Raw genomic sequence first — 24,948 nt, 5'->3', positions numbered from 1 at the left:
ACCAGTCTTGAAGCTGCTGGTATAGTGAAAATATGGGAAAGTGTTATAAACAAGATATAGAACTGTTTACATTTGCCTCAGAGGAGAGTTGTGTGATTTTCTCTGCCATGGTTTGTTTTCAATTTTACCCACATTAAAGCAGGCACATATTTCCACTGTTAAAAACAGAGATTTTCAACCCGGGATAAGCATCCAAATTACCAGGGAAAGCTTTTTCCAAATTCAGATTTCTGGGCCACTCCACCTAAAATCCAGCGAGTAAGAATATCTGCAGGTAGGGCACCTGGGTGGCTCAGTTGGTTGGGCGACTGCCTTCGGCTCAGGTCATGATCCTGGAGTCCCGGGATCGAGTCCCGCATCGGGCTCCCTGCTCAGCAGGGAGTCTGCTTCTCCCTCTGACCCTCCCTCCCCCCTCTCATGTGCTCTCTCTCATTCTCTCTCTCTCACATAAATAAATAAAATCTAAAAAATATTTATATATCTGCAGGTAAGGGCAGCAGAGTTTTTGTTTTGTTTTGTTTTGTTTTAAACCTCTGCAGGTGATTCTAAAACATGGCCAGAGATGAGAACTAGCTGTCAAACCTGAAATCTCATCCAATCTCCCTCTGGTGCTTTTTCTTTATCTTTATCTTTCTAAAATCATTACTGGAAATGTCCAATGTGTAGAACCGATCCTTGTATTACTGTCAGTCTCACTCCACCTAGTTATAATGTAGCCAATGCTGGGTGTGAATTAGCCCTAAGGAAAGTTTAATCTTTGGTGTTCTTCTGCACTGACTAATATGGGCTTAGGAAAAGCAAACTTACTATGATACCTACTTAACAAAAATAGTGAAAAAAACAAATCACACACATACACACACAAGTTATAAAGTATTTCCCAAAGCTAAGAAGATTATCTATGTGTACTTAAAAAAAATAAACCTTTTGTGTCAACTATACTTAAACAAATAAAACACAAATAAATTAATTAAATCTTCCCCACCTCTGCTTCTCTCTCCTCACACAAAACAACCAGAGTTGACAAAATACACAAAGAGCCATACTCTCTGTTAGCATTTGTTTGAGAAATATTTCGGTATGTTCAGTTTGAGAAAAGCCATCAAGCTACACATTTAGGATATATTCACTTTGCTGTATGCTATACTTCAATAAAAAGTTTTTTGAAAAAGCCACTAACTTTTGAGGGTGGAAGTGAGGATATAGGCAAGGAAAACACAAGATGGTTTTCATATCTTTTTGGAAATGCACAAATCAAGATATTTTAAGCACAGAGAGAGTGACTCCAGGAAAGAGGTATCATACCCCTGGGACATGGAGAGCAAACACTTACTCCCCACCAATGGGCAGAGAGCCAAATTCCTCTGCCCGGATCCCAACGGGCCTCTGTCAAATAGGAAGAGTACTGAATGAGCAGGAATCTAACCTTTCCTCCCTAAAAGAATACTTCCAAGGAGCACAGCACTGAGTAGGACAGACCTGGTCCCTGTTCCCTCCAAGTTCATGGTTTAGCAGAGTACAAACCTTTTCCAGGTGTGTACTACCATGTGTTACTCTGAGAATCCACCACCAACTTCTTGAGGGCAGGGCATCTGTCTTTTCATATATTCTGCTGGAACTCACAGAACATAGTCTTCCAAACATAATAGGCAGGATGTTTTTTAATTATTGGGTTGGAAAAATGAATGAATTTGAGAACTAGTTTCAGGTTCTGTCATTTCGGCTGAGCAAATTATCCTCAGCACCTACATTGTCCGGTGATAATTTCCAGAAACCAAACAGGCCACTATCTTCCTGGTGGAATCCCCAAGTCAGGACAAGAGAATTCTTAATTGTAATTTAAAAAATAAAACAAACAATAGCCAGGAGAGAACTTTCCCTTTGATCCCAGTTCGGTATGGTTTCCTGGTTTCTCTGACACTTAGAAGTCATTTTTGTATTTCAAAGGCCTCGTTAAACAGTTCAACAGTCCCTACCTTGCTAAGTACTTGGCTTCGATCTGCAATGTCTATATATATGGCCTCCACGTGTTTCCACGCCTCAGGCTCCAGTTTATGCACCTGCAGGAACAAGAGGACCACGGTGTAGTTTTTGTCAGCTACAAAGTACCCTTTATCCAGAATGAAGACCCAGAAACAGCTATTCCCGTAGCCACAGATGTGAGATTCCTACCAGCAAAGAATTACACACAAAGTTACCCAAAGGAACGGGAGGAGGGTTTTAAGTAGATACACATGTGAGAACTAATGCTCTGATTTCAGCAGGGCAAAACACTCAGGGCTGCTTACAGCACTTACGTTATTTCCGTATGTTCCCGTCTGTAAAGGCTGACTACAAACACTCATGGACATACCGCCTGTTTAGCCACAGACTGCTTCCTTTGATGCCCTTTTTTTTTAAAAGATCTTATTTATTTATTTATTTATCTATCTATCTATCTATTTATTTATTTATTTGAGATAGAAAGAGGGTGAGTGCACATGCATGCATGTGAGCAGGGAGGAGAGGCAGAGGGAGACGGAAAAAGAATCTCAAGCAGACTCCACGCTCAGCACGGAGCCCAACGCAGGGCTCAATCTCACGACTCTGAGATCATGACCTGAGCCAAAATCAAGAGTCGGACACTTAACCGACTGAGCCATCCGGGCGCCCCTACTTTGATGCTTTTAAAAATCTTTCTCTTGCTTACCTTCCAGCCCCTCCCAAGTAACGCCACCACTACCAGATTCCATGCACATACAAATACCCATGTACAGATTTTTCTTTTAAAACAAATGGTAGCACATACATACACTCTTCTGCATCATGTTTTTTCCCTGAACAGTCTATCTTGAAGACTGTTCTCTATCGGTTCTTTTTAATGGCTGCCTAATATACCACCGTATGGTGTGCCACAGTTTGACTGTGTTCTACTGATGGGCTCTTACACTGTTTCTCATCTTTGGCTACACAGAGAATGCTGCAATGAATCTCTTTGTGGATAGGTTATTTCATACATGTGAAAGCATAACTACATGATAAATTCCTAGGTGTGGAATTGCTAGAGTCAAAAGGACAGGTGCATTTTAAAATTGAGGAGTTATCATTGTGCTCTATAGAGGCTGTAATCTTCATGTTTTAAAAATACAGTTCCAGGGCACCTGGGTGGCTCAGTCGTTCGTCTGCCTTCGGCTCAGGTCATGATCTCAGGGTCTGGGGATCGAGCCCCACATCGGGCTCCCTGCTCAGTGGTTAGGCTGCTTCTCCCTCTCCCACTCCCCCTGCTTGTGTTCCTGCTCTCACTATCTCTCTCTCTGTCAAATAAATAAATAAAATCCTTAAAAAAAAAAATACAGTTCCTCTGTGCCAAGAGTTGCATTTTAGACCAATCTTAGCTCTACGAGAAAGCCCTATAAGGAGTCTTTGGAGATCATGTTTTGCAAATTATAGACAGAGCAATCCCATGCTGGAGAAAGGGTCTAGGCACAGGCTGTTAAAAGAGGACCACAGAGAAGGCCCCGGGACAGGGAAGGAGAAGCTCCTGGGCAGAGCCTCAAGACCCTACCCTGCAGCCTGGAAGTCCCTGGGCTCTTGGGAGGCATTACTTACATTCTCCTGGGTGCCAAGATCTGGTTTGTGCCAGGTTTCAATTTTAATCAGAAAGTCTTCTTTCATGTATTCATTCTGCAAGGGAAAAAACACCTTACAGTCACCAGCCTCGAAGTTGGAGAGTAATCATCTCCCATTACTGATCGCAGGTGGTTGAGAGACTCCAGCCTCTGCCTTACAATAACAGCTAACTTGACTAGGAGCTCACGATATGCTAGGGCCACATTCTCTTGTTCAATTCTCATCCCAGCCTGCGAGGGCTGTAGTAATATCATCCTCATTTTACAGACGAGGAAAGTGAAGTGCGAAGAGGGGAGGTCACTTGTCCAAGGCCACAGAGATGACAGAGCTGGGCCTCAAAACCCTATGTGTCTGACTTCAAAATCCATGTATTTAACCACTCGACCATCCTGCCTTACGCACAGAGCACTAATGATTAACACGAGAAGGAATGGTTCACCAGTGCCCCATCCACCGGCCAGCCTTTTACTGAGGCCTAAAGTTCTCTCAACTGAACCCCTGGTGCTTCCTCCCTTAGTGCTCTTTGAAATGTGATGCTCCTCGGAGGGAGGCGCCTATTAACCTCTGAACTCCTCAGCCGGAGTTAGGTTGGCAGAAGCTGCTTCCGTTTAGCAGCAGGGACAGGCACCTGGATGAGGGAGCTGAAGGATGGAAAGAAGGGGCGATGACACAGGGGGTGGATGTAGAAAAGACACCTTGCTGACTTCTCAATTTTGCCAATGGACAGTGCTCCCCGGGGTCTACAGCTGCACATGTGGGAAAGCCACAATCGGGTCAGTTGACCTGGTTTCAGAAACCCTGAGAAGGCATGATGTGGGAAGGGCAGGGGAGAGCCTCGGGTCATCCTGCACACGTGAGCCCCACAGTCCTGACTGCTGGACCTACAAAGCCACATGCCAATGCAGCTTAAGCAAGAGGCCACTGTGCCAGTTAACAGATTCCTCAGGGGCGCCTGGGTGGCTCAGTTGGTTAAGCGACTGCCTTCGGCTTGTCATGATCCTGGAGTCCCGGGATCGAGTCCCACATCGGGCTCCCTGCTCAGCGGGGAGTCTGCTTCTCCCTCTGACCCTCCCCCTCTCATGCTCTCTCTGTGCCTCATTCTTTCTCTCTCAAATAAATAAATAAAATCTTTTAAAAAAAACAAAAAAACAAAAAAACAACAGATTCCTCAGCAGGAGCGAAAGGGTGAAGCTTCAGGGACGCCAGTCCCCTGAGAGAGACGAATACCCAGGAACCTCCAGTGCGGTGACATTTTTATTTCTTCTTTTCTTATAGATCATTTAAGATCTCCCCCACATACATACCCGCCCTCCCACCCCAAGAATTCTTACCGTAATAACTGCTCCATGGCAAGGACATGGAAAGAAGAGAGAAAAAGATTAATGAGGCTGAATGAATATCTGCCCCTCACCCCCAGGGACCAGGGCAGAAAGGAGTTGTCCACTCCTGGGGGCTTAGTCCACAGTTGCCTTTCAAGGCCCGTGAGTGCATCTGGTCCCTCAAATGCACCAACCCTCAAGTTTCCCTCATACAGAAGTCCCAAGAGACCCAATCCAGAATTTCATTAAAGCGATGCCACTAGAAGTCCCCGAGATTCTCTCCAGCTGGGCAAGGAAAGGGGACCGGCTCTGGTGCGCCCAAGCACCAGGACCTGCCACTCTGCCGTCAGAGCATCACCTGCTGTCCCGCCGCCTCCTGGGGCCCAGAGAGGGCACTTTGGGCCAGGCACTGTCTGTCTGCCTTCTGCACGCTTCCTCCCACTGTAACCAAACCTCACGCCCTCTGCACTCCTGCTCATTGTAATGAGACCCCTCGGAAAGCACAGTTCAATTATTTATCAGAGAAAATGACCGCAGCTGTAATGTCACTGGGGAACAAACCGGCTCTCCTCCTGACCACAGCCTAGATCACTCTGTACCTCTGAACTTAGGACTTGTCTCAGTCTCTCATGGACGTCGCGTGGCCATACTGGAGTTTATGGGGCTAACAGTCAAACTCCGTAACTCCAAAACTGAAACTAAGGTTACCTCTGAGATTAAGATGAGGAAAGGGTGAGATATAAGGAATAAGGTCCGCCTTGTAGAGAAACAATCCAAGAGACTACTAGTCATTTCCCTGTAGCCGATGAAAGATGCTTGCAAGAAAGCACCAGGTTAGGATTATAACTACGTGGCCTACTGAAGTCATCGCCCCGTTACAGCTTGAAGAAAAGCAGTTAACAAAAAGGAAATGGTGGGGCGCCTGGGTGGCTCAGTCGGTTAAGCGACTGCCTTCAGCTCAGGTCATGATCCCAGGGTCGTGGGATCGAGCCCCGCATTGGGCTCCCTGCTCGGCGGGAAGCCTGCTTCTCCCTCTCCCACTCCCCCTGCTTCTGTTCCCTCTCTCGCTGTGTCTCTCTCTGTCAAATAAATAAATAAATAAAATCTAATTAAAAAAAAAAAAAAGGAAATGGTGGGCATGCTATTCATCGAGCGGGAAGCCGAGGAGGCCAAGTCGGCAGAAACTCTCTCATGCTGCACTGGCAGCCGCAGCCTTGGGCCGCCTACGTGGCCCATCTAGCAGCCCCATCTCTACTGGAGACCGTGGTGGCAGCCGGGCCCGGGTTGATGACATGAGCCACGAAGGTTCCCCAACCAACCACCTGATTCTGAATCCATGTTCTCCATGGCACTTGGCATGTCTGGCCTCTGTAGGGACAGAATATGCTAATCAATGGACACAAGAGTCTGATCATTTAAGCCAATGGGCATTTCCATCACATGCTGGCATTCCGACTCTACCTTGGTTTCCCATGGAGAAGAGTTCACAAGGGAAGAACACCTTAATCGGCAAACAGGAACGCCCAGTGTCATTAGTAATTCTGTATTTCAATATAACTTAATATATCGGCATTTGGGGTTTTCATACATTCGTCGTTCCTAGACCCTGAGAAAAGGATCCACTCAGTTCTGACAAACTAGATTTCTTAACCTATGAGGGTGCTGACCTTCCCTGGCCTTTAATGCCAACCTGGGGGACCAAACAATCTCCTCCAATCTTCTCTAGTCCTCCCTGTCCCTCCAAACACCTCTGCATTCAGACCATTTCTTTTTCTTCAAACTGCAACCCTAGGTACACTGGAGGAGTCTCGGGAAATCCTCTGCAGTTGGGAAATAGTGCTCTCCAAATAAGACTAATAAGGTACTGTAAAACCATGGCTTAGTGAGACTGTATTCAGGCCAGGGCTAAGGTTTATTTCCCTCTTCCTACTTGCATTCACAGGCCATGCCTCATCTTACCCCCTCCTCCTGTTCCAACCCATCATCATCAGCAGGCAAGAAACAGAAAGAAATAAGGTAAGAGGACAGAAAAAGCTGATAGTGAGCAGAGTATCACAAATCTGTTTTTGTTCCACTCAGAGTAAGGGTATGTGGACTTTTACCCTATGCTCCTTTATCCATTCTCACACCAAACTTTAATCTACTTTGGCCAAGCTAAGGGGTTTGAACGACTGATCTTTCTGCCACCAATCCCCAGAGGTTACTGGAAAGTAGCCTTCTTATTTCTATCTCTGAGTCTCAAAGAGCAATGTCTAACTAAACAGATCTAAGATTCAACATATTCGTTCTGTATGATGGAGGGTTCTCACCATGAGGCCAGCACCCACTGAGGAAACCAACCTTCCCTCCCCTACTCCCTGCTTCTCCTCTTCACTGAATATTTAGAAATTATATTTTTCATCTTTTTTTTCTTTTGGCCAAGGATCAGGACGATATGTGAAGGAACACTTGGCATCTAGAAAAATGCCCACGTCAGCTGTACCACGCTCTCCCAAGAATGACCCAGAGGACAGAGGCACTGGGGCATCTCTCAATCGGCATAAGCTCTGTATGCAGAACACTGACCCAGACATGGAGGAGTCTGTGCTGTCTGTTTGCGTCCTTTATGCCAAGTTGGTTAAGGTTCTTATGACACATGCTCAATGGCAACTCTCCTAGACATAAAGAAAATTCACCTTTGGCCCTAGACCAGACACACCCAGCCACAGTGCACACTCTTTTAAGAATGTATGTGCCTGGGCGCCTGGGTGGCTCAGTTGTTAAGCGTCTGCCTTCGGCTCGGGTCATGATCCCAGGGTCCTGGGATCGAGTCCCACATTGGGCTCCCTGCTTGGCGGGAAGCCTGCTTCTCCCTCTCCCTCTCTCTCTGCTTGTGTTCCCTCTCTCGCTGTCTCTCTCTCTGTTAAAAAATAAACAAAAAATCTTAAAAAAAAAAAGAAAAGAATGTATGTGCCTGCCTCTTTTCCAAGAATTTAACAACTTCCTGCTCAATGTTAAGGGAGTAGTGATGTTTGCATTTTCAGCTACATCAATGAAACTCTAAGTGTTACACATCCCAGGTTCCACCCATGATTGTACATCTCCTGACACAAGGTTCTTGAACCTCTAGGGCCACTGAGGATTGGAGACGGCAATGACTGTGCTCTAGACTTTAGTCGTTTCCAAAGTCCACAGGATAAGGACTACATGAGTGGAGCATCCTCACCAGATACAATCTGGGGAGTCCAACAAATAAGGCAAGTGTAACAGTACACGTAAGTAGAGGCTGGCAGGAGGGCCCCAGAGCCAGATTGTCTACACTGACAAATGTGAGTTGTCTAGGGGAAAGGCCACTCAACTCACAGCCAAGCTCCAGGGGACCTCTAAGGATATGGATCAGTACTAGCCCTCAAGACCTAGGAATCCTAAAAAGCTAAGAGTCTGAACTACTCAAAGGGAACCCCAGAATGTCTAGAACAGAAAGTTCTCTGCCTTCAAGTCTTTCCAGAAATTCTAGATAGGAGACTAGCCAAGAAGAAGACAATAATCCCACCCCTACCCCCACCTTAAATTCTAGAACATGCTGGTTTTGCGTAAGCCATCATTTCAGGGCCCTTAGCAGTGACCCCCCCCTCCTCCTTGCCTCCTACCCCACAAATCTGACATGTACATTCTGTGTTATATATTTAGGGGATAGCTGTTTCTAAATCCTTTGTCATAAAGAAATTGGGCTTATTTCAACCTTTCCCCAACAAAATCAGGGTTTCATTGCTACGTTTTCTGGTGTCAGGCCTGGCCCCCCCCAAGGGCAAGAAGGTCACCCTACAGGTCCTTTCCTATCACTGCCTCACTCAAGAGTTCCTTGGCCTCAAAGCTGCTTTCTAAGCCAAACCCAAATATATTACATTAAACTGGAAATTTCAGTATCTAACAATAAACAAGTGGTTTAAAAAGCTCATGGCGCTCTCATAGGATGGAATACTACGCAGACATTACAAATTTAAGAAATAGTAGACTACACAGTGACAGGGAAAAGACTCTAAGTAAAAAATGAGCAATTTAAGAATTAGTATGATTTGGGGGCGCCTGGGTGGCTCAGTCGTTAAGCGTCTGCCTTCGGCTCAGGTCATGATCCCAGGGTCCTGGGATCGAGTCCCACATCGGGCTCCCTGCTCAGCGGGAAGCCTGCTTCTCCCTCTCCCACTCCCCCTGCTTGTGTTCCTGTTCTCGCTATCTCTCTCTGTCATATAAATAAATAAAATCTTTAAAAAAAAAAAAAAAGAATTAGTATGATTTGATCTAAAATTAGTCTTTTTTTTAAAAATATTTTTATTTATTTATTTGAGAGCGAGAATGAGAGAGAGAGAGCATGAGAGGGGGGATGGTCAGAGGGAGAAGCAGACTCCCTGCCGAGCAGGGAGCCCAATGTGGGACTCGATCCCAGGACTCCAGGATCATGACCTGAGCCGAAGGCAGTTGCTTAACCAACTGAGCCACCCAGGCATCCCGATCTAAAATTAGTCTTAAAATGTGTCTGGAGATAAACACGTAAGCATTAAAAAAAGGATTAGCTAAAAAGATACCAAAATGTCAACACTGACTATCTAGAAATGGAAGAATCCGGGGTGATAATTTTCTTCTGTTTGTATGTATTTTCCACAATTTAAACAGAGAACACTACTTTTATAATCGTTAAGACAATCATAATTATTATACCCTCCCAACCAAGAGGGACTGGTTCTGTGCCATCACTTGGCAGTTCCCACCCAGATGGCCGTCAAACTGAACCAGACAACACTGACACTCACCACCAGCCTGAGGGGGGTCCCCAAGCTCATCCTTTCATTGACTTCATCTGGAAAATGAAGGTGGGACACAAAACCCTAATTCACGGCCACCCTTGGAGCCTATTTGACCACACCCTGCGTCTAGCTTGGGGCCCAAACTCCAGCTTCTGGCCAGGTCTGCACTTACCAGTTCTGCAGTAAGGGTAGGCATTCCACGCTTTTTCATGTATATTTAGGGCTCCCTCTGGGGCTAGCATTCGAACAAACGTGGGCACTTTGCTGTGGTAAGAAAAGGCGGTTATGAAGAGAAATGGAGAACAGAAAAGACAATGGGCTTTTACATCACATTCTTCAGGCCATAGCTCCAGTTTCTTCAGTGGGGTTGGCAAGCAAGTTTCCGTGAGATAAGCAGGTTACTCTTCTGTGTGAGAAGCTTCCTGTTGGAGCCTGACACCCAAACTCAGCTGCCTACTAACATCCCCCCACAACTCGCCCCAGCATCTCACCACCCATTAGGAACAGGACGGCAGGTGGGACCCTTGGCTACCGGCCATGGCTTATCAGTCCTTACATTATCATGACCCATTTTTCCCCAGCTCACCGGGCCCAGGGCGTTATACTACACACTGCCAAGGATGGGACACCTTCAAGAGTGGACCAGTCTAGGTTTATGGGCCACAGTGACTGGTTGATGGACTTGGAATATGGGATCCAAGATGATCTGATCTGCTGTCATCAGTTCTGGGAGGCCACAAGGGCCTCAGGGCTATCTGTCTCCCAGGACAAAATATTTCTTCTGTTCAATTCTTTTTGTCTCAGGTCACAGAACAGCATGTATAGTATGAGCCTTTTTTTTTAAGATACATATATTCCTCTTCCTTAGTTTTTAACTGGTAATCTATGCAGTCTTTAGTAGGCTCCAACAATCTCATCAGCTTTAGTGCCTGAGGCCTAAGACAAAAGAGCTAGGCCTGGCAGAGAGCTAACCCAGGCACTCAGAGCAACCCTCTGCGAGTCATTCACTCACTGCCACACTCATTCAAGTAAGTCTTCCTGGGTGCCAGGCAGCAGGATACCTAGAGAAATCACACAGACGTGGCTCCTGACTTCACGGAGCTTATATTCTTTTTTTTTTTTTTTTTAAGATTTTATTTATTTATTTGAGAGAGAAAGAATGAGAGACAGAGAGCGTGAGAGGGAAGAGGATCATAGGGAGAAGAGGATTCCCTGCGCTGAGCAGGGAGCCTGATGTGGGACTCGATCCTGGGACCCCAGGATCATGACCTGAGCTGAAGGCAGTCGCTTAACCAACTGAGCCACCCAGGTGCCCCCGGAGCTTACATTCTAACAGGGAGTCTACCTAACCAGACAGAGGACAGCACTGCAAGTGTGTGCCACAGTGGGTGAGCACTGGGCTCTGGGGGGCAGAGCACTAGGAGAACGCGGGGTGGGAGGCATGGTGTGTGGGGAGGCTCCTCAGGGAGAGTAAGAATTAAATGAACACACAGAGTAAAGCATGAGTAGGACTGAGCGAGATCAAAGGACGGGAGTGGGGTGGGAAAAGCTGGGAGAGAGGGAGAGAGAAGTTTGGAGTAGCTGGTGTAAGGTATGAGGCAGAGAATGTAAGAGAACGTGCAGAGACTAGGTCATAAAAGATCTTGTAAGTTAGGTTAAGAAAGAGTCTGGACTTTATCCCAAAGGCGAAGGAAAGCCATCCAGATCCATCTAAGCCAGCAACAGATCTGTCTTTGGACAGAACACTCCGGAAGTTGTGCAGAGGAAAGGAAAGCAGGGAGTGCAGTCAGGAGGCACCATAGTAATCCAGGCAAGAGATGACGGAAGGAAATGGAAGCGCTGGAGATACTAAGGAGTCAAAAGGACTTGATCTGATGTGAGGGATGAGGAAGAGGGTGGTGGGGAACCCATGTTTCTGATGGCAGCAACTAGATGGCTGACAGGAAGGCTTTGATCCTAATGAGGAGAGGTGGTCAAGGCGCTCAGCACCATTGTTTTCTTTTAAAAAAAAAATTTTTTTTTAATTCATTTGTGACACAGAAATACAGAGAGAGAGCAGAGAGCACGAGCAGGGGGAGAGGGAGAAGCAGGCTCCCCGCCCACTGAGCCAGGAGCCCAACATGGGGCTCAATCCCAGGACCCTGGGATCATGACCTGAGCTGAAGGCCGACGCTTAACCGACTGAGCCACCCAGGAGCCCCAGCACCACTGGTTTTGATTTGGTTTTTGTAGTTGAGGGTTTTGGGGTTAAGTAAAGAGTAGTGGTGGCAGCTCAAAGTTTACCCGCTCTCTTTTAAGGAAGAGGGTAGACAACTCCAACCCTCCACAGGTACAGACCTCCTCTCTGACACTTTGGTTGGACCAACTGACTTGTAAGGAAGCAACTGGCCCCTTCTGCCAATCTCACTATTGGTCGCAAAGTCCTCTTTAAATAAACACAAATGCACTGTGGGAAAGGCATGTCCTGAGCCTTATTCTAATCAACTGCTAATGGCTAAGTAAGGATTGGCTGGCAGTCAACTCAAGGTAGGGATGGATGAAGACGAAGAGGAGACACGGAGGGACAAGAGCACAATGGCAAGGAAATGGGATCATGATGAGATTTCCCCCACTTCACAGCGCTGCCCTCCTCCTGGCTCCCGCTCTCACAAAATCCATGACCTCTACAGCCTAGCACTTTTATAGCTCCAAGCAGCACACTATGCTAAAGCAGGGATTTTGCCAAATAAAAATGAAATTGGTTTCATTTCTAGTCAGTTCAGTGACTAGAAATTAAGATCCTGGTTTATGTTACACAGCAATGTGAATGTGCTTACTGCCACTGAACTTAAAAATGGCAAAAAGAAAAAAAAAGAAAAACGGGGGGCTGCCTGGGTGGTGCACTTGGCCAACTCTTGGTTTCAGTTCAGGTTGTGATCTTGGGGTCTTGGGATCAAGCCCCTCAGCAGGCCCTGAGCTCAACACAGAGTCTGCTTAGGATTCTCTCTCCCTCTGCTGGCCCCCCAACCCGCTCTCGTGCTCTCTCTCTCTCAAATAAATAAATCTTTTAAAAAATGGTAAAAATAGGGGCACCTGGGTGGCTCAGTCATAAAGCGTCTGTCTTCAGCTCAGGTCAGGATCCCAGGGTCCTGGGATCGAGCCCCGCGTCGGGCTCCCTGCTCCGCGGGAAGCCTGCTTCTCCCTCTCCCACTCCCCCTGCTTGTGTTCCCTCTCTCACTGTCTCTCTCTGTCAAATAAATAAATAAAATCTTAAAAGAAATAAAAAATAAAATTAAATTTAAATTAAAAAATAAAAAATGGTAAAAATGGTGAATTTTGTGTTATGTATATTTTACCACAGTTAAAAAAGATTTATCATGTTTATTTTTTCCAATACTGTATAGTTTCTAAAACTAGCTTGGTTCAACTTCCATTCAAGCTGTTGTATATATATTTTTTAAGATTTTATTTATTGTCAGAGAGAGAGAGCACAAATAGAGGGAGCGGCAGAGGGAGAGGGAGAAGCAGGCTCCCTGCTGAGCAGGGAGCCCGATATGGGACTCGATCCCAGGACCCAGGGATCATAACTGGAGCCAAGGGAAGACGCTTAACCAACTGAGCACCCAGGTTGGTGTATGTTTACTATGGCTTTCAGTGCCCTTTTTGTCAGCTTATAGTCTACTGAAATATTACTGTTTCAATTAGAGATTCAGCAAATTTGTGTGGTTTGCTATATAAATCAGACTCACTTTTAAATATTTATGCCTTTGATCCACAGAGAAGTACCAAAATCTCTCTGGTAACTGATTTTACAATATCAGAATTTAAAATACTACCTGTCCCACAATTTCACTTTTAGGAGCATTTACTACAAATTTACACACACAAATACAGCAAGAAGGCATCTTACGGGAATACTGCCCGTCAGCCTCTGGACATGACTCTAAGGACCTGCCAAGGGAGGGCTGGTGAAGCGAGCTCCAGCACATCGGCAGGCGTGCTCTGCAAGAACAGGGCAGGGCGCGCGGGCGGGGGGCAGCTCTGATGACGGGCAGCAGGTGAGCAACGCCAAGAACAGTGTGCAGACTTTGATCTCATGTGCGTCCGAGAACAAGAAAGTGGAGCACCCATTTTTACCATTTACACACCCACACACCCCCCTATACTCAGACAACTAAGAAACCAAACTCTACCACCTCTGGGGACTGGGAGCCTGGTTGGGGCAAGTTTTTGTTTTTGTTTTTTTTTTTAAGATTTTTTATTTATTTATCTGAGAGAGAGAATGGGAGACAGAGAGCATGAGAGGGGGAGGATCAGAGGGAGAAGCAGACTCCCCGCCGAGCAGGGAGCCCGATGCGGGGCTCGATCCCGGGACTCCAGGATCATGACCTGAGCCGAAGGCAGTCGCTTAACCAACTGAGCCACCCAGGCGCCCCGGGGCAAGTTTTTTATTTAAAAAAAAATGTAAAAAATAAAAAATCTTTAAATGAGCAAAGGAGAGCCACTCACACACACTCTCACAGGTGAAGCAACCTGAGCGCCCAGCTCATGACCCAGAAACACCCCCAATTATCCACTATGTCCACTTCAATACCTGGCTGCCCTTTGGCTCTGCTGCTCAGCCACATACCTCTGTAAGTGGTAGATCTTGTGTGTGTACTGGCCTTTCTCACCGTCCTTCTCATAGGGCTCGTTCACCAGGACCTCCACACCTTCTCCGCCACCCGTTTCATTTTTGCTGGCCTCAGCCACAGAATACAGCTGCCCTACTTGATACTAAACGGACAGAGAGACAGGAGTTATTGTCAGGGCAGAATTCTCAACAGGTGCACACAGTCCAGTTACCAGCACCTGTCCAAAGACATCACTCTGGGATTTCCGCCCCCATCCCGCATCCCCCTTATTCTGCAGTTCCACATGGGACCTTGCCCTAATCCACCCACAGCAACTATGAATGCTGCTCTGTGGCCTCTCCTTAGCTATCAGATGCATTTAATTTCCTCCTTCCCATCTTTACATCCTCCATCAAGGCTTAAGGAGGCAGGAGAATATTCTTAACGTCACACCACTATCCAGAAAACACATTATAGAGTCCAAGGTAGCTTTTTCCCTGAATCTGCCTCTGGTAGTAAGACCCTAAAACAAGATCTGGCTTGGCTGCTAGAAGTCTCTTTATCCCATTCATCTAAACAGATCCTAACACATGACTTCTTGTTAAAGAAAGCTGCCCAGTGCTCTGTGAAATCCACAACCTCTGCTGTAAACTGGCTCATCTACTTATTTTTTCTCCAGTGTTGTGCAGCTCGTCACCCTGCCTGCAGCTCAGAGAACAGTCTTGCAGGCGACCAAACCTCCAGATGCTTTCCAGAATCCTGGTAGGGCTGAAGCAAGTGCCCTGTTTCCTATAATGGATAACACAGATTCCTACCCCACAGTAGGTACCTTTAATCCCAATTTGACAAGTGCACCCTCTGTGTCGGCACTTACTAGATGGCAAGGACCTAGTTTTCCTTTATGTGGGTCATAGGCCATCTAGCAAGTCACTGGTCAAGATTACTGGCCTCCTCTAACCCCCTCAGGACAACTCAGTGTTAGGACCAATGACCTGAGCACTGCCCAGGCCTGGCCCTTCTGCTCCCTGCTCTTTGACGGCAGCTGTTTGGAGGGAAAAGTAAGAAAAAAAGAATGAACAGCAACAGTTAAGGCAGGAAGTTACATCTATACCAAAGGACGCCCTCTCCCTGCCACCAGGAACAACAGGTTAGGGAGTTTGAGAAAAAAAAAGATACTTGATTACGCTGGGGGTGTAAAGGTTTTCCTCACCCTCTACATCCCCTCCCCAAACTCCTGGGGCTCCCAGGAAGGACAGACAAGGGTTTTTCTCCTTTTGAAATGAAACTAGAGAGGCTGCATCTCTGGGTGGCTGCCGCGGACCGCTGCCTGCAAGGAGCAGGGGCAGCTTCCGGGGCTGCTGCACCTCAAACTTGGAAGCCGCTGTACCGGGCAGCTTCGTAAGCACCGCAGGGAAATTTCTGAGCAAAATGCGGAAGGGGAAGCAGACACGGGGACAATGCACTGTTCACCATCAAACTGAAAGCGCCCTAACTTCCAAAGTCAAAACCCAGTACAAAATGCCAAGCAAAGGCCCAGGCGAGCGATCAAGGCTCAGGTAATCCCATAAAGAGGAACATCTGGGTGTGAGCCAGCCACCTTGACCTTGCTAATCCCGAGCAACATCAGTGCTGCCTCAATGCCCCCAGGGAACTCCAAGCTGTCTCTGAGCTGAGCTTTTCCAAGTCCACCTCTTGGCTGAGGCGAGACGAAACCCCTATCAAGTGGGTCAGTGTTTGGCTAAGCGAAGGGTTCCTAAGAGGGAACATTAATTCTGTTTTAAAGAAGAGCCTAGGAACATCTAACCACGGACTCGAATCCTAAAGGGCAGGCTGAAGAAGGCGACTGGGTGGTCAGCTGGTGCTGCTGTCTGGGGAGGGGCCCCCAGGCAGAGACTAATCCCCTTCACTTGCAGGAATCAGAGGAATCAGAGGGCAAGCTCTAAGAGGATCAGTCTGTTGGGCTGGCATCTTCCCCCTTTAATCTCTCTTGATATTCTGATCCTTTAATCCCAATGAGACAAGTGAAGGCAGATTTGTTAATCCAAAGGGGTTAAGTAAGGCTGGCCTCCATAAGCTACAAGTGAGGGACACTTTTCATGTCAAAGGCTTCCCTTTGGCACAGTGGCTCCATACCCTGGGAAAGCAGAAAGCAGCCACACTCGGATGGGGGTGGGGGTCAGACCATTACATCAGATAAAGAGCCCCAAGGAGGCAAGACCAGGATTCCAGCCTCCTCAGGCCTAGGACAATGATGCCTGCCCTTGTCCCAAAGAACTAAGACACTCAGCTAAGAAAAATAGAGACTCTATCACTGGGAGTGGGAGCCCAGGAAGATGCAGCAGGTGGGCCTGAGACACTGACAAAAAACATTATCATGAAAAACAGCATAGCTGTTGGTCTCATCCATGTGACCCTGCTGGGCCAGGTACCACAGGGGAATGGGACCATACATCTCTGGAAACGGGAAGTAAACCAGCTCTGCCCATGGAAAGGGGTGGGCCTATCTAAGCCAGGAACCACTGGTGGACACACCCTTGTCAAACAGCCAGGGCTTTCGTGCTCTGCAGCAGAATGCCTAGAAACCCTATGCCATATTAGGCCAAAGGCTCTGGCCAGACAGAAGCTAACTGCACCCTAAAATACTGATTCAGACCATCAGGATGGTTATAAAGCCATGGCCTTCTCTTTTCTCTTTCTTCTCTCTCCCAACCTACAACAGAAAGCCCTGAGGAGGGGTGCCTGGCTGGCTCAGTGGGAAGAGCATGCGACTCTTGATCCCAAGGTCATGATTTCAAGCCCCATGTTAGGTCTAGAGATTACTTAAGTAAATAAATAGATAGATGAAAGAAAGAAAGAAAAGAAAGGAAAAGCAAAGCAAAGCCAAGCCAGCCCTGAGGGCCCCCCAAAAAAGAAAGGAAGCGAGAGAAAGAAAGAAAGCCCGCCCTGAGGGCCTCAAATCAAGGCTTTCAATTAGGAAGTGAATCAATCCCACAGTAGCTGATGCTGGACTGTTCCCATGGGAACCATGAGTCAGGATGGGGCTTTTGATAAAGACTGAAAAGGTTGATCATTACTTGTTTCTTCTTTGGCTTCCCTATTCAAGATTTTCTGATCTTCTGGAACTAAGGTTCAAGCCATCAGAAAAGCAGCTCTGGGGCACTGGCTGGTTCAGTCAGTGGAGCGTGCAACTCTTGATCCCAGGGTTTTAAGTTCAAGCTCCATGGCAGGTGTAGAGATTACTCAAAAATAAAATATCTTGGAAAAGCAGCTCCTGCTTCCCCCATACCCAGGCCATGCACTTGCTTCCTCATCAGTGGTTTCTAGCTGAGAACAGGTTGACCATTCCCAGGCAGAAAGATGAATCCTAACCAGCGCTTACTTCCCAAGCTTCTTTAGGCTCTGTTCACCCCTCCCCATCACTTCCTCAATACTATAGAAAAACTGCCAATTGCAGATGCTCTCAAGGTGAGCTCTTCTTTTCCTCCATGCTTGGCCCCATCATAAGTAATCTCCAGGCTTACGCAGAGCAGCCAATACTGCTCCCGAACAGTCCTGGCTCTCCTGGATTGGCCACACGTCTCAGAAACATTTCCATCCTTGTTCAATGAAGATACTCCCTGTGAAAAGATCCACTTCATCCCAAAATGCACACTGAGGTACTCCTTAGTTTTGGGACACATCTTCCTGACTTGGGGGGTGGGATCATCCTGTTGAGAGAGTGTTATTGGACCCCCAAGAGGTGAGTTTTAGGGCAAGGGACATGCTGGGCCTTCCTGTTTGGCCTCCTGGTTTGGAAAATCACCACTTTTATTTTTCACAAAGAGAGCAAGGCCCCCGAAGGAGGTGGGTTAACAGGAACCCCCCAAGCCAACACCTGTCAGTGTAAGCACACGGTTCCCAGGGCCCAGGTACATGTCAGGTGCCTCCAGGGACAGCAACACCTATCCTTTCCAGGCCCTTTCCCTAGCTTCCCAGTCTCGTTTCTCTTAGGCTCCTCTCCCAAAACTCCCAGAGTGTGTTCGAGGCCCATCTCTGGCTCCTTCTTCCAGATCTCCACAGCTCTTATCAGATGTGTAGCCCACCACAGGAGACAATCCTCTAGAGGGCCAATACCTGCCCACCCCTTTTGGGGTCAGGAAGCTCGGATATTTGTCTCATCTAAAGTGTGCTGCAGGCTCTGTTGGCCTGATTTCATTTTTCAAAGGTCCATTTCATATTTGGAACAGAGTGTAAGTTATCACAGAAGCTTCATGCTGACACCACAGGAAAGATGATGACTGAGGGCACCACACTGGCTGACAAACTTCACCCAAACTGGAGCCTGGCTAGAAGCTGGGGGTCATGGGGCGCCTGGGTGGCTCAGTTGGTTAAGCGACTGCCTTCGGCTCAGGTCATGATCCTGGAGTTCCAGGATCGAGTCCCGCATCGGGCTCCCTGCTCGGCGGGGAGTCTGCTTCTCCCTCTGACCCTCCTCCCTCTCATGCTCTCTGTCTTTCATTCTCTCTGTCTCAAATAAATAAATAAAATCTTTAAAAAAAAAAAGAAAGAAGAAGAAGCTGGGGGGCGGGGGGAAGGGGTGCAAAGAACAGGCTGCGCCAGGAGAGGAGAGTGGAGGAAGTTCAAAGAAAGGGTGGGACAAGGGAGTCTCTATGACAGTTTTCTGCTGTCCAAGAGACTATTCTGAGTCAGCATGGCCTATGAACCTTCTGGTGGCAAATCCTGCCAGGTCCCCATACACAGGAGCATTTGGCCTAAAACTATAAAAGGACAGAGGGCAAGCCAAGCCCATTTGTTATTCCCTGCCCTCTGTAAAAGGATTCCGGGCCTTGGTCTTCCCAGCGGCCACCTAGAATATGGCTAGGGAGGGCCTCGGAGATTTCCTGCCCTACTAGTTTGTTGCACAACCAGAGAGCCATGCACACTAGGCACAGTCCTAGCAGGTAAAAGGGGCTCGTTTAGGGGTGCCTGGGGGGCTCAGTCATTAAGCGTCTGCCTTCAGCTCAGGTCATGATCCCGGGGTCCTGGGATCGAGCCCCGCATCGGGCTCCCTGCTCCATGGGAGGCCTGCTTCTCCCTGTCCACTCCCCCTGCTTGTGTTCCCTCTCTCGCTGTCGCTCTCTCTGTCAAATAAATAAATACAATCTTAAAAAAAAGGGGGGGGGGCTCGTTTAATCCCTAGTCAAAGTCACCTAGCAGGCCAACAGCTTAAGGCAGGTTGCACAGATATAAAAAATAAGTGCCTTCCTTCGACAGAAAGTGGCACCAGGAAAATTCTCATCAAGTACTGATTATCTCTAAGTTAGAACAACCATGAAAACTACATGAAGAGTATGGGCCACTTGGAGCCCAACTTAGCTAATGGTCACAAGCAATTATATACAACTATGAATAAAAAGGAAGAAAAGGAACTTACCTCATCTACAGACACAGGCAGGATGACTCGACTATAAGAGAGGGAAAACAATATCAACTTCAGGCTCCGAATGCTGCCCAACATTCTTACAGCATCATCTTAGAACAGTATTAAATGTTTTGTTGCACATAACATATACTCACTGTCAAAAACCCAGCAGAGAATGGCCCCCTGAGTGCTTTGAGGCAGGATCATCTGTGCCCTTCAGGTCCCATTTAGAACTCGGTGATTCAGTGCAAACCCGTCCCTCTACCAGCTACTTCCCAGGCCTCTGACTCACCTTAGGAGCTGTCCTTTTCTCCCTCTCCCCCACTAACATCTTTCCCAGCAAAACAAGCACCTGTCCCTGCAAACTTTGAAGCCAAGATGAGGAGTCAGACCTGAAGAATCAGGCCCTGGGGATTTCATCTCTATGGGCCCCATCTCCTAACAATAGCCCTCAAGGTGGAAGGCTAGGACAGGCCACGCTCCTTCGGAGCTTAATCACCCTAAGAGCACATACCAGCTATCTCTGCTCGGGGGCAGGGCATTGCCATGCAAGCTCCTGTGACAAAGCCACCAAGAGCAGACACTCTACTCGTGTCCTGACCTCCAGAAGCTGTCCAAAGGCACCCCAATTGACTGCTTTCTTTTTTTCCTCCATTTCAGTGAGCACCCATTGTTGGAGGTACCATCGGTAACCTGACAGAAAAGCCACGGCCAGCAAGGTCCCACACCAGTCGGAATTCCACAGAGGTACGGGGGCTGGTGGCAGAGCAACAGCTAAGCCCCAGTTCAAAGCTGTGAGGTCAGAGAGCTGAGACAAAACCACAAATCATGCCAGCTCCCGAGCTTAGATTCTCAGTTCCCAGACCTTAGCTGGAACCCACTGGAGCCTTCTGCCCCTTGCATGCTTGGTGAAGCATGAGCTGCTATGTTCTCCTTCCTATGCAGTGGTTCCAACAATTGGGATCTGTGTTCCAGGCTGGTAAACAGTCCACTCACTCTTTTCTAAATCCACGAAGGTCCCCCATGTAGCAAGAAGCACACAAGGGTCTGAGAAAAACATCTCACTAAGGGCAAGGCACAGAGCAGAAAAGTAGCAGGAAAACCCAAAGGGGCTTCTAGTCCTTACTGCCTGCTAACCCACCTCCTCCAGAATGACTCCAGTAACACCAATCCTGCAGGTTACTGGATGCTGCCACAAATACCCTCCTCCCATCAGAGAAAGCCGACAGTGCAGAAAAATAATTTCAACTTGGAGGCCACAATATCTGCACCCTCAGAAGAAACTTCCTAGAAAACAATCCGCCTTTTATCTTCAAGAACAGCAGTAAGCATCACATCCAAGAATTTGCCGAAATCAAATCAAGGAGAATCCTGTTAGAGGAAGTGTCGGAAAAATCAACAGGGGAAACCAGGCCCTTGGCGGGCACCAAGTCTCCCCCTCAAAAGAGCCCAGCATCAGCCAATTCCTGACAGGACACTCTTACGTCCCAGCTGCGCGCCCAGACATTTCTCCCTGGCTCCTTAGGAGCAAAACCACTTCAGCAGCGATAGAGTGCAATTCCAAAGGATAGGGCCACAGGGGCAGTGCTGGGCCGAGACTGGAGCCGTGCTCACTTCAGTGTGACCTTCACTTCCACCCTTCCCCGAGCTGCAGCACTGCAGCCATCGCCAAGTGTCTCGGATGCCCCCCTCCTCGTCCCCTGCCCCAGGATGCACACACACGGCACATGTCAGGCAGGAAGGAAACGCCGATGCCAAGCAGGCTCTGCATCCCCAGCACCTTGGACCTTTCCCTGGCAGGCTTCAACGGTAGAACAAAGAATGGGAAGGAAGGACCTCTCTTCAGAACTCACTCAGATCTCTTCCGAAGGTCCCTTCCCTGCCTGACCTTCTTCACAGAACTAAAGGTTTCTATAGACTCTAGGATTCATTTGGGAACAGAAAAAAAAGATCAGGAGAATGGGAAAAGCCTGTTGTCTGGACAATCAAGGTTAAAATCCAAAGTGCTGGGGCACCTGGGTGGCTCAACCAGTTGAGCATCCAACTCTTGATATCGACTCCGGTCATGATCTTGGGGTCCTGGGATCGAGTCCCACATCAGGCTCTGTGCTCAGCCGGAGTCTGCTTGAGATTCTCTCTCTCTCTCCCTCCCCCCCCGCACTCGCTCGCTCTCTCTAAAATAAATAAATAAAATCTTTAATAAATAAATAAATAATAAAATCCAAAGTGTGCCACTCTCTCCTCCTGTTGGGATCCCAAGGTTCTTCCTCCTCACCATATAAAGCTCAGAGCTCTGGCTCAACATCATCCTGGATGTCAAGAACTAGAAGTGGAGGGGCCTCAAAATGCTGCTGTTCAGATGAAGTGTCAAGCTGGGATGACACCTGGGTCTCTGCTCCCTTTGTGATCCAAGGCTCCACACCATGTCCTAAATGTCCTGAACACCTCCAAGGAGCAAGCCACATGGAACGGGGCAAAGTGCTTTCAGTGACAAAATGGAAACAGCCCTCTGCACACCTGCCTGGGTACCAACTGAGTTCTACCAGTTGCTCTGGGACATCTCCCACTTCTGGACTTCTGGGCTTCTGACCCAAAGCTGCCCACTTGCCCTCCCTTCCAGCAAAACAGTTTCACTGTAAATTCTGCACATACACATTCGATCTCTCCTCTTTGGGGGAAAAAAAGAGTCTTGAAATGTTTACTTGGAACCATTAGCTTCAGTGATCAGTCATCTAGTGTTTGAAAGATTTAGCAATTTAAACATCCCACCCCGTCATCTGATCCCCCGGATTTCGGGAGCAAGCCTATCTCCCTGCAACACCTACCAGAAGTCACTCGTTTCCCACCCCAGTCACTACTCAAGAACTCCCTCACCTTCACTGTCTTTCATCAATTAATGGCTTTATGGGAACCTTCTCAATTCCTCAAAGCAATTTCTCTATCCTCTTTGCACCAAGACTAAGAATGCCCTAGAGACAGGCTGCCCCTGTCCCCCAAACCCTACTCCAGTATGTGTATTTATTATATATATTCACAAACAGATGCCCTCTCCAAACTGTCCTCTACCCTGGTAACATCCCAGCCCTCTTCATCACTCTAACTCCCACAAATCAGCTCCTCACCAATATTTTCTGGACTCCTCACCCGAGTGTCCCCAAGTCCCAAGCAAACATCCCAAGCTTCTTTCCAAGTACCTCCTCCTCTGCACCTACCACTTGGGTACCACGTCATGCCACCAGTCCCCTCTGCTATCTTTTCAGACCCTTCCTGTCACCGAAGCCTGGCCCTAACTCCCTGCTCCTTTTCCTCTGTGCACTTATTACAATCCTTCCCCTGATGCCTAAGGCAGCCACTCCTCATACTCCACGTTCCCCTCACACTCCTCCCCATCATCTCAGCTCCATTCCTGAAGCTGTCTAACTGCTCCTCGGTCCCTATTCCTCCTTCTCCCGCCAGTCCCCTCAGCCACTCTTGCAGTTCTGGCGGGCCCCTCCGTCCCTCAGCCCCACTGTAGGACCGCCCCACATCTCCATCCCCTCAGCCCCTCTTCATGCCCTATTGGCTCTCACTGTCCCCTTGACCCCATCTCAGGCCCTGTCCAGCCCTCATTGTCCCCTTGGCCTCTCCTCAGGCCTATTCGGCCCTCACGGTTCCTCAGGCCCCACCGTAGGAGCTGTCCGTATCTCCCTATCCCCCTTGGCCCCACCTCAGGCCCTCTCCGGCCCTCATGGTCCCCTCAGCCCCTGCTGGGCCGCCCACCAGCGCATCCATTGCTCTCCATCCCCTCGGGCCGCGTCCGGCCACTGCATCCCCTCCGCAGGCCATCAAGCTCCCTGATCGTCGTCCCCGACTCTCCCTTCCTCCTCGCTTCCGCACGGCCCGCGGGACACTCACTACTCCTTGAGCAGCACCATGTCGCTCCGCAGCTCGGCGGCTGCCCGCTGCCCGCCCGGCCTCCCGCCCGCTTCCCGGCGGCCGCTCTCCCCGTGGCCCGGCCCGGCCCGGCTGCCTGTGCGCCTTCGTCGTGGTCTGCTCCGTCCCCGCCGCTCTCGCTGCGGTCGCCGCGCCGGCTCCTGTCGCCCCGGCCTTGCCGCCTCCCGCGCCGCTGCCGACGCCGCCCGGAGCTCCGGTTCCGCAGCGCCGCGCGGGGGCGGGGCGTCTCTGCAGCAACCAAAGCGTCACACGCAGCGGTGCGCGCTGACCTCAGCGCAAAGGCGGAGCCTTCTCGGGCCCGCCCCCTCCCGTCCTTAAATGGGCCGTGGCGTCGGCTTCAGCGTCGGAGGTGGGCCCCCGGCGGGCGCAAGACCGGGGCAGTAGGCGGAGCAGACATCAAGGTGTCTGGTGGGGACCTAGGTGTGAGTGTTCTGTACCCGCACGCATGGTCCCCTCGGTGCGGTGGGTTGAGATCCAGGAAAGGGTTGTGCTGAGAAAACATGAACGATAACCAAATTTACGTGCAAATGCTCTTCTAAGTACTTGACTCCTCAAGACATCTCTACCAGAAAAAGTTACCATTACTGTCTGCCTTTACAGGTGAGGAGGAGGCAGAGGTTAAAAGACTTGCTCAAGTCGATAATGAGCATGTGATGGAGATTTTCACCCAGCAGCCTTAGTGTGATGTCATTCATCCAATAAGTATTTGCAAAGTACCTGCTGTGTACCCAAAACCTGTGCTTTTGTTGAGAGAGTAAATAAGATACGTTCGAGAAAAGGCTCGTGAGTGGTGAAACACAGGCTTGGTGGGATTATACTGGAGGTATGGTCAGCAAAAGCTTCCTGGAAGGAGAGGGGTGGGTTTTGGGGTGGGGTTTTTTTTTGTTTTTTTTTTTGGTTTGGTTTGGTTTTGTTGGTCTTTTTTGTTGTTTCTTTGTTTTGTTCCTAAGATTTTTTTTTTTAAGATTTTATTTATTTATTTGACAGAGAGAGACACAGCGAGAGAAGGAACACAAGCAGGGGGAGTGGGAAAGGGAGAAGCAGGCTCCCCACTGAGTAGGGAATCCGACATGGGGCTCCATCCCAGGACCCCGGGACCATGACCCGAGCCAAAGGCAGACGCCCAATGACTGAGCCACCCAGGCGCCCCAAGATTTTTTTTAAAGTAATCTCCCCACTCAACGTGAGGCTCAGACTCCCCACGCAGAGATCAAACGTGGGGCTTGAACTCACCACCAGAGATGAAGAGTTGCATGATGCTCTACTGGCTAAATTGAGATCTAGGAGGGGAAGAGTTTACCAGGCAGGGTGGA

At 48.6% G+C, this 24,948-nt stretch overlaps 1 protein-coding gene across 2 annotated transcripts in view; it reads right to left on the bottom strand.

Annotated features, from left to right (window-relative positions):
• Positions 1-23,828, bottom strand: part of PITPNA (phosphatidylinositol transfer protein alpha) — a 41,903-nt gene extending 18,075 nt beyond the window's left edge. The window contains exons 1-7 of one of the 2 annotated variants that reach the window (XM_035027600.1): positions 23,597-23,828; positions 19,715-19,745; positions 14,319-14,464; positions 9,882-9,973; positions 4,941-4,948; positions 3,589-3,663; positions 1,977-2,060 (exon numbers count right to left, since the gene is read on the bottom strand). In XM_035027600.1, the coding sequence (XP_034883491.1) occupies positions 1,977-2,060; positions 3,589-3,663; positions 4,941-4,948; positions 9,882-9,973; positions 14,319-14,464; positions 19,715-19,745; positions 23,597-23,616 (456 nt within the window). In that variant the 5' untranslated portion in view covers positions 23,617-23,828. Of the gene's footprint in view, positions 1-1,976; positions 2,061-3,588; positions 3,664-4,940; positions 4,949-9,881; positions 9,974-14,318; positions 14,465-19,714; positions 19,844-23,596 lie in introns of those variants that run through there. The other variant, XM_035027599.1, reaches the window with a different exon arrangement.
• Positions 23,829-24,948: the final 1,120 nt, after the last annotated feature.

The sequence above is a fragment of the Mirounga leonina genome, unplaced genomic scaffold (genome assembly GCF_011800145.1).
Source record: "Mirounga leonina isolate KUSES-001 unplaced genomic scaffold, KU_Mleo_1.0 Mir_200, whole genome shotgun sequence".
Taxonomy (NCBI): domain Eukaryota; kingdom Metazoa; phylum Chordata; class Mammalia; order Carnivora; family Phocidae; genus Mirounga; species Mirounga leonina.
This window is presented reverse-complemented; position numbering and strand designations above follow the sequence as displayed.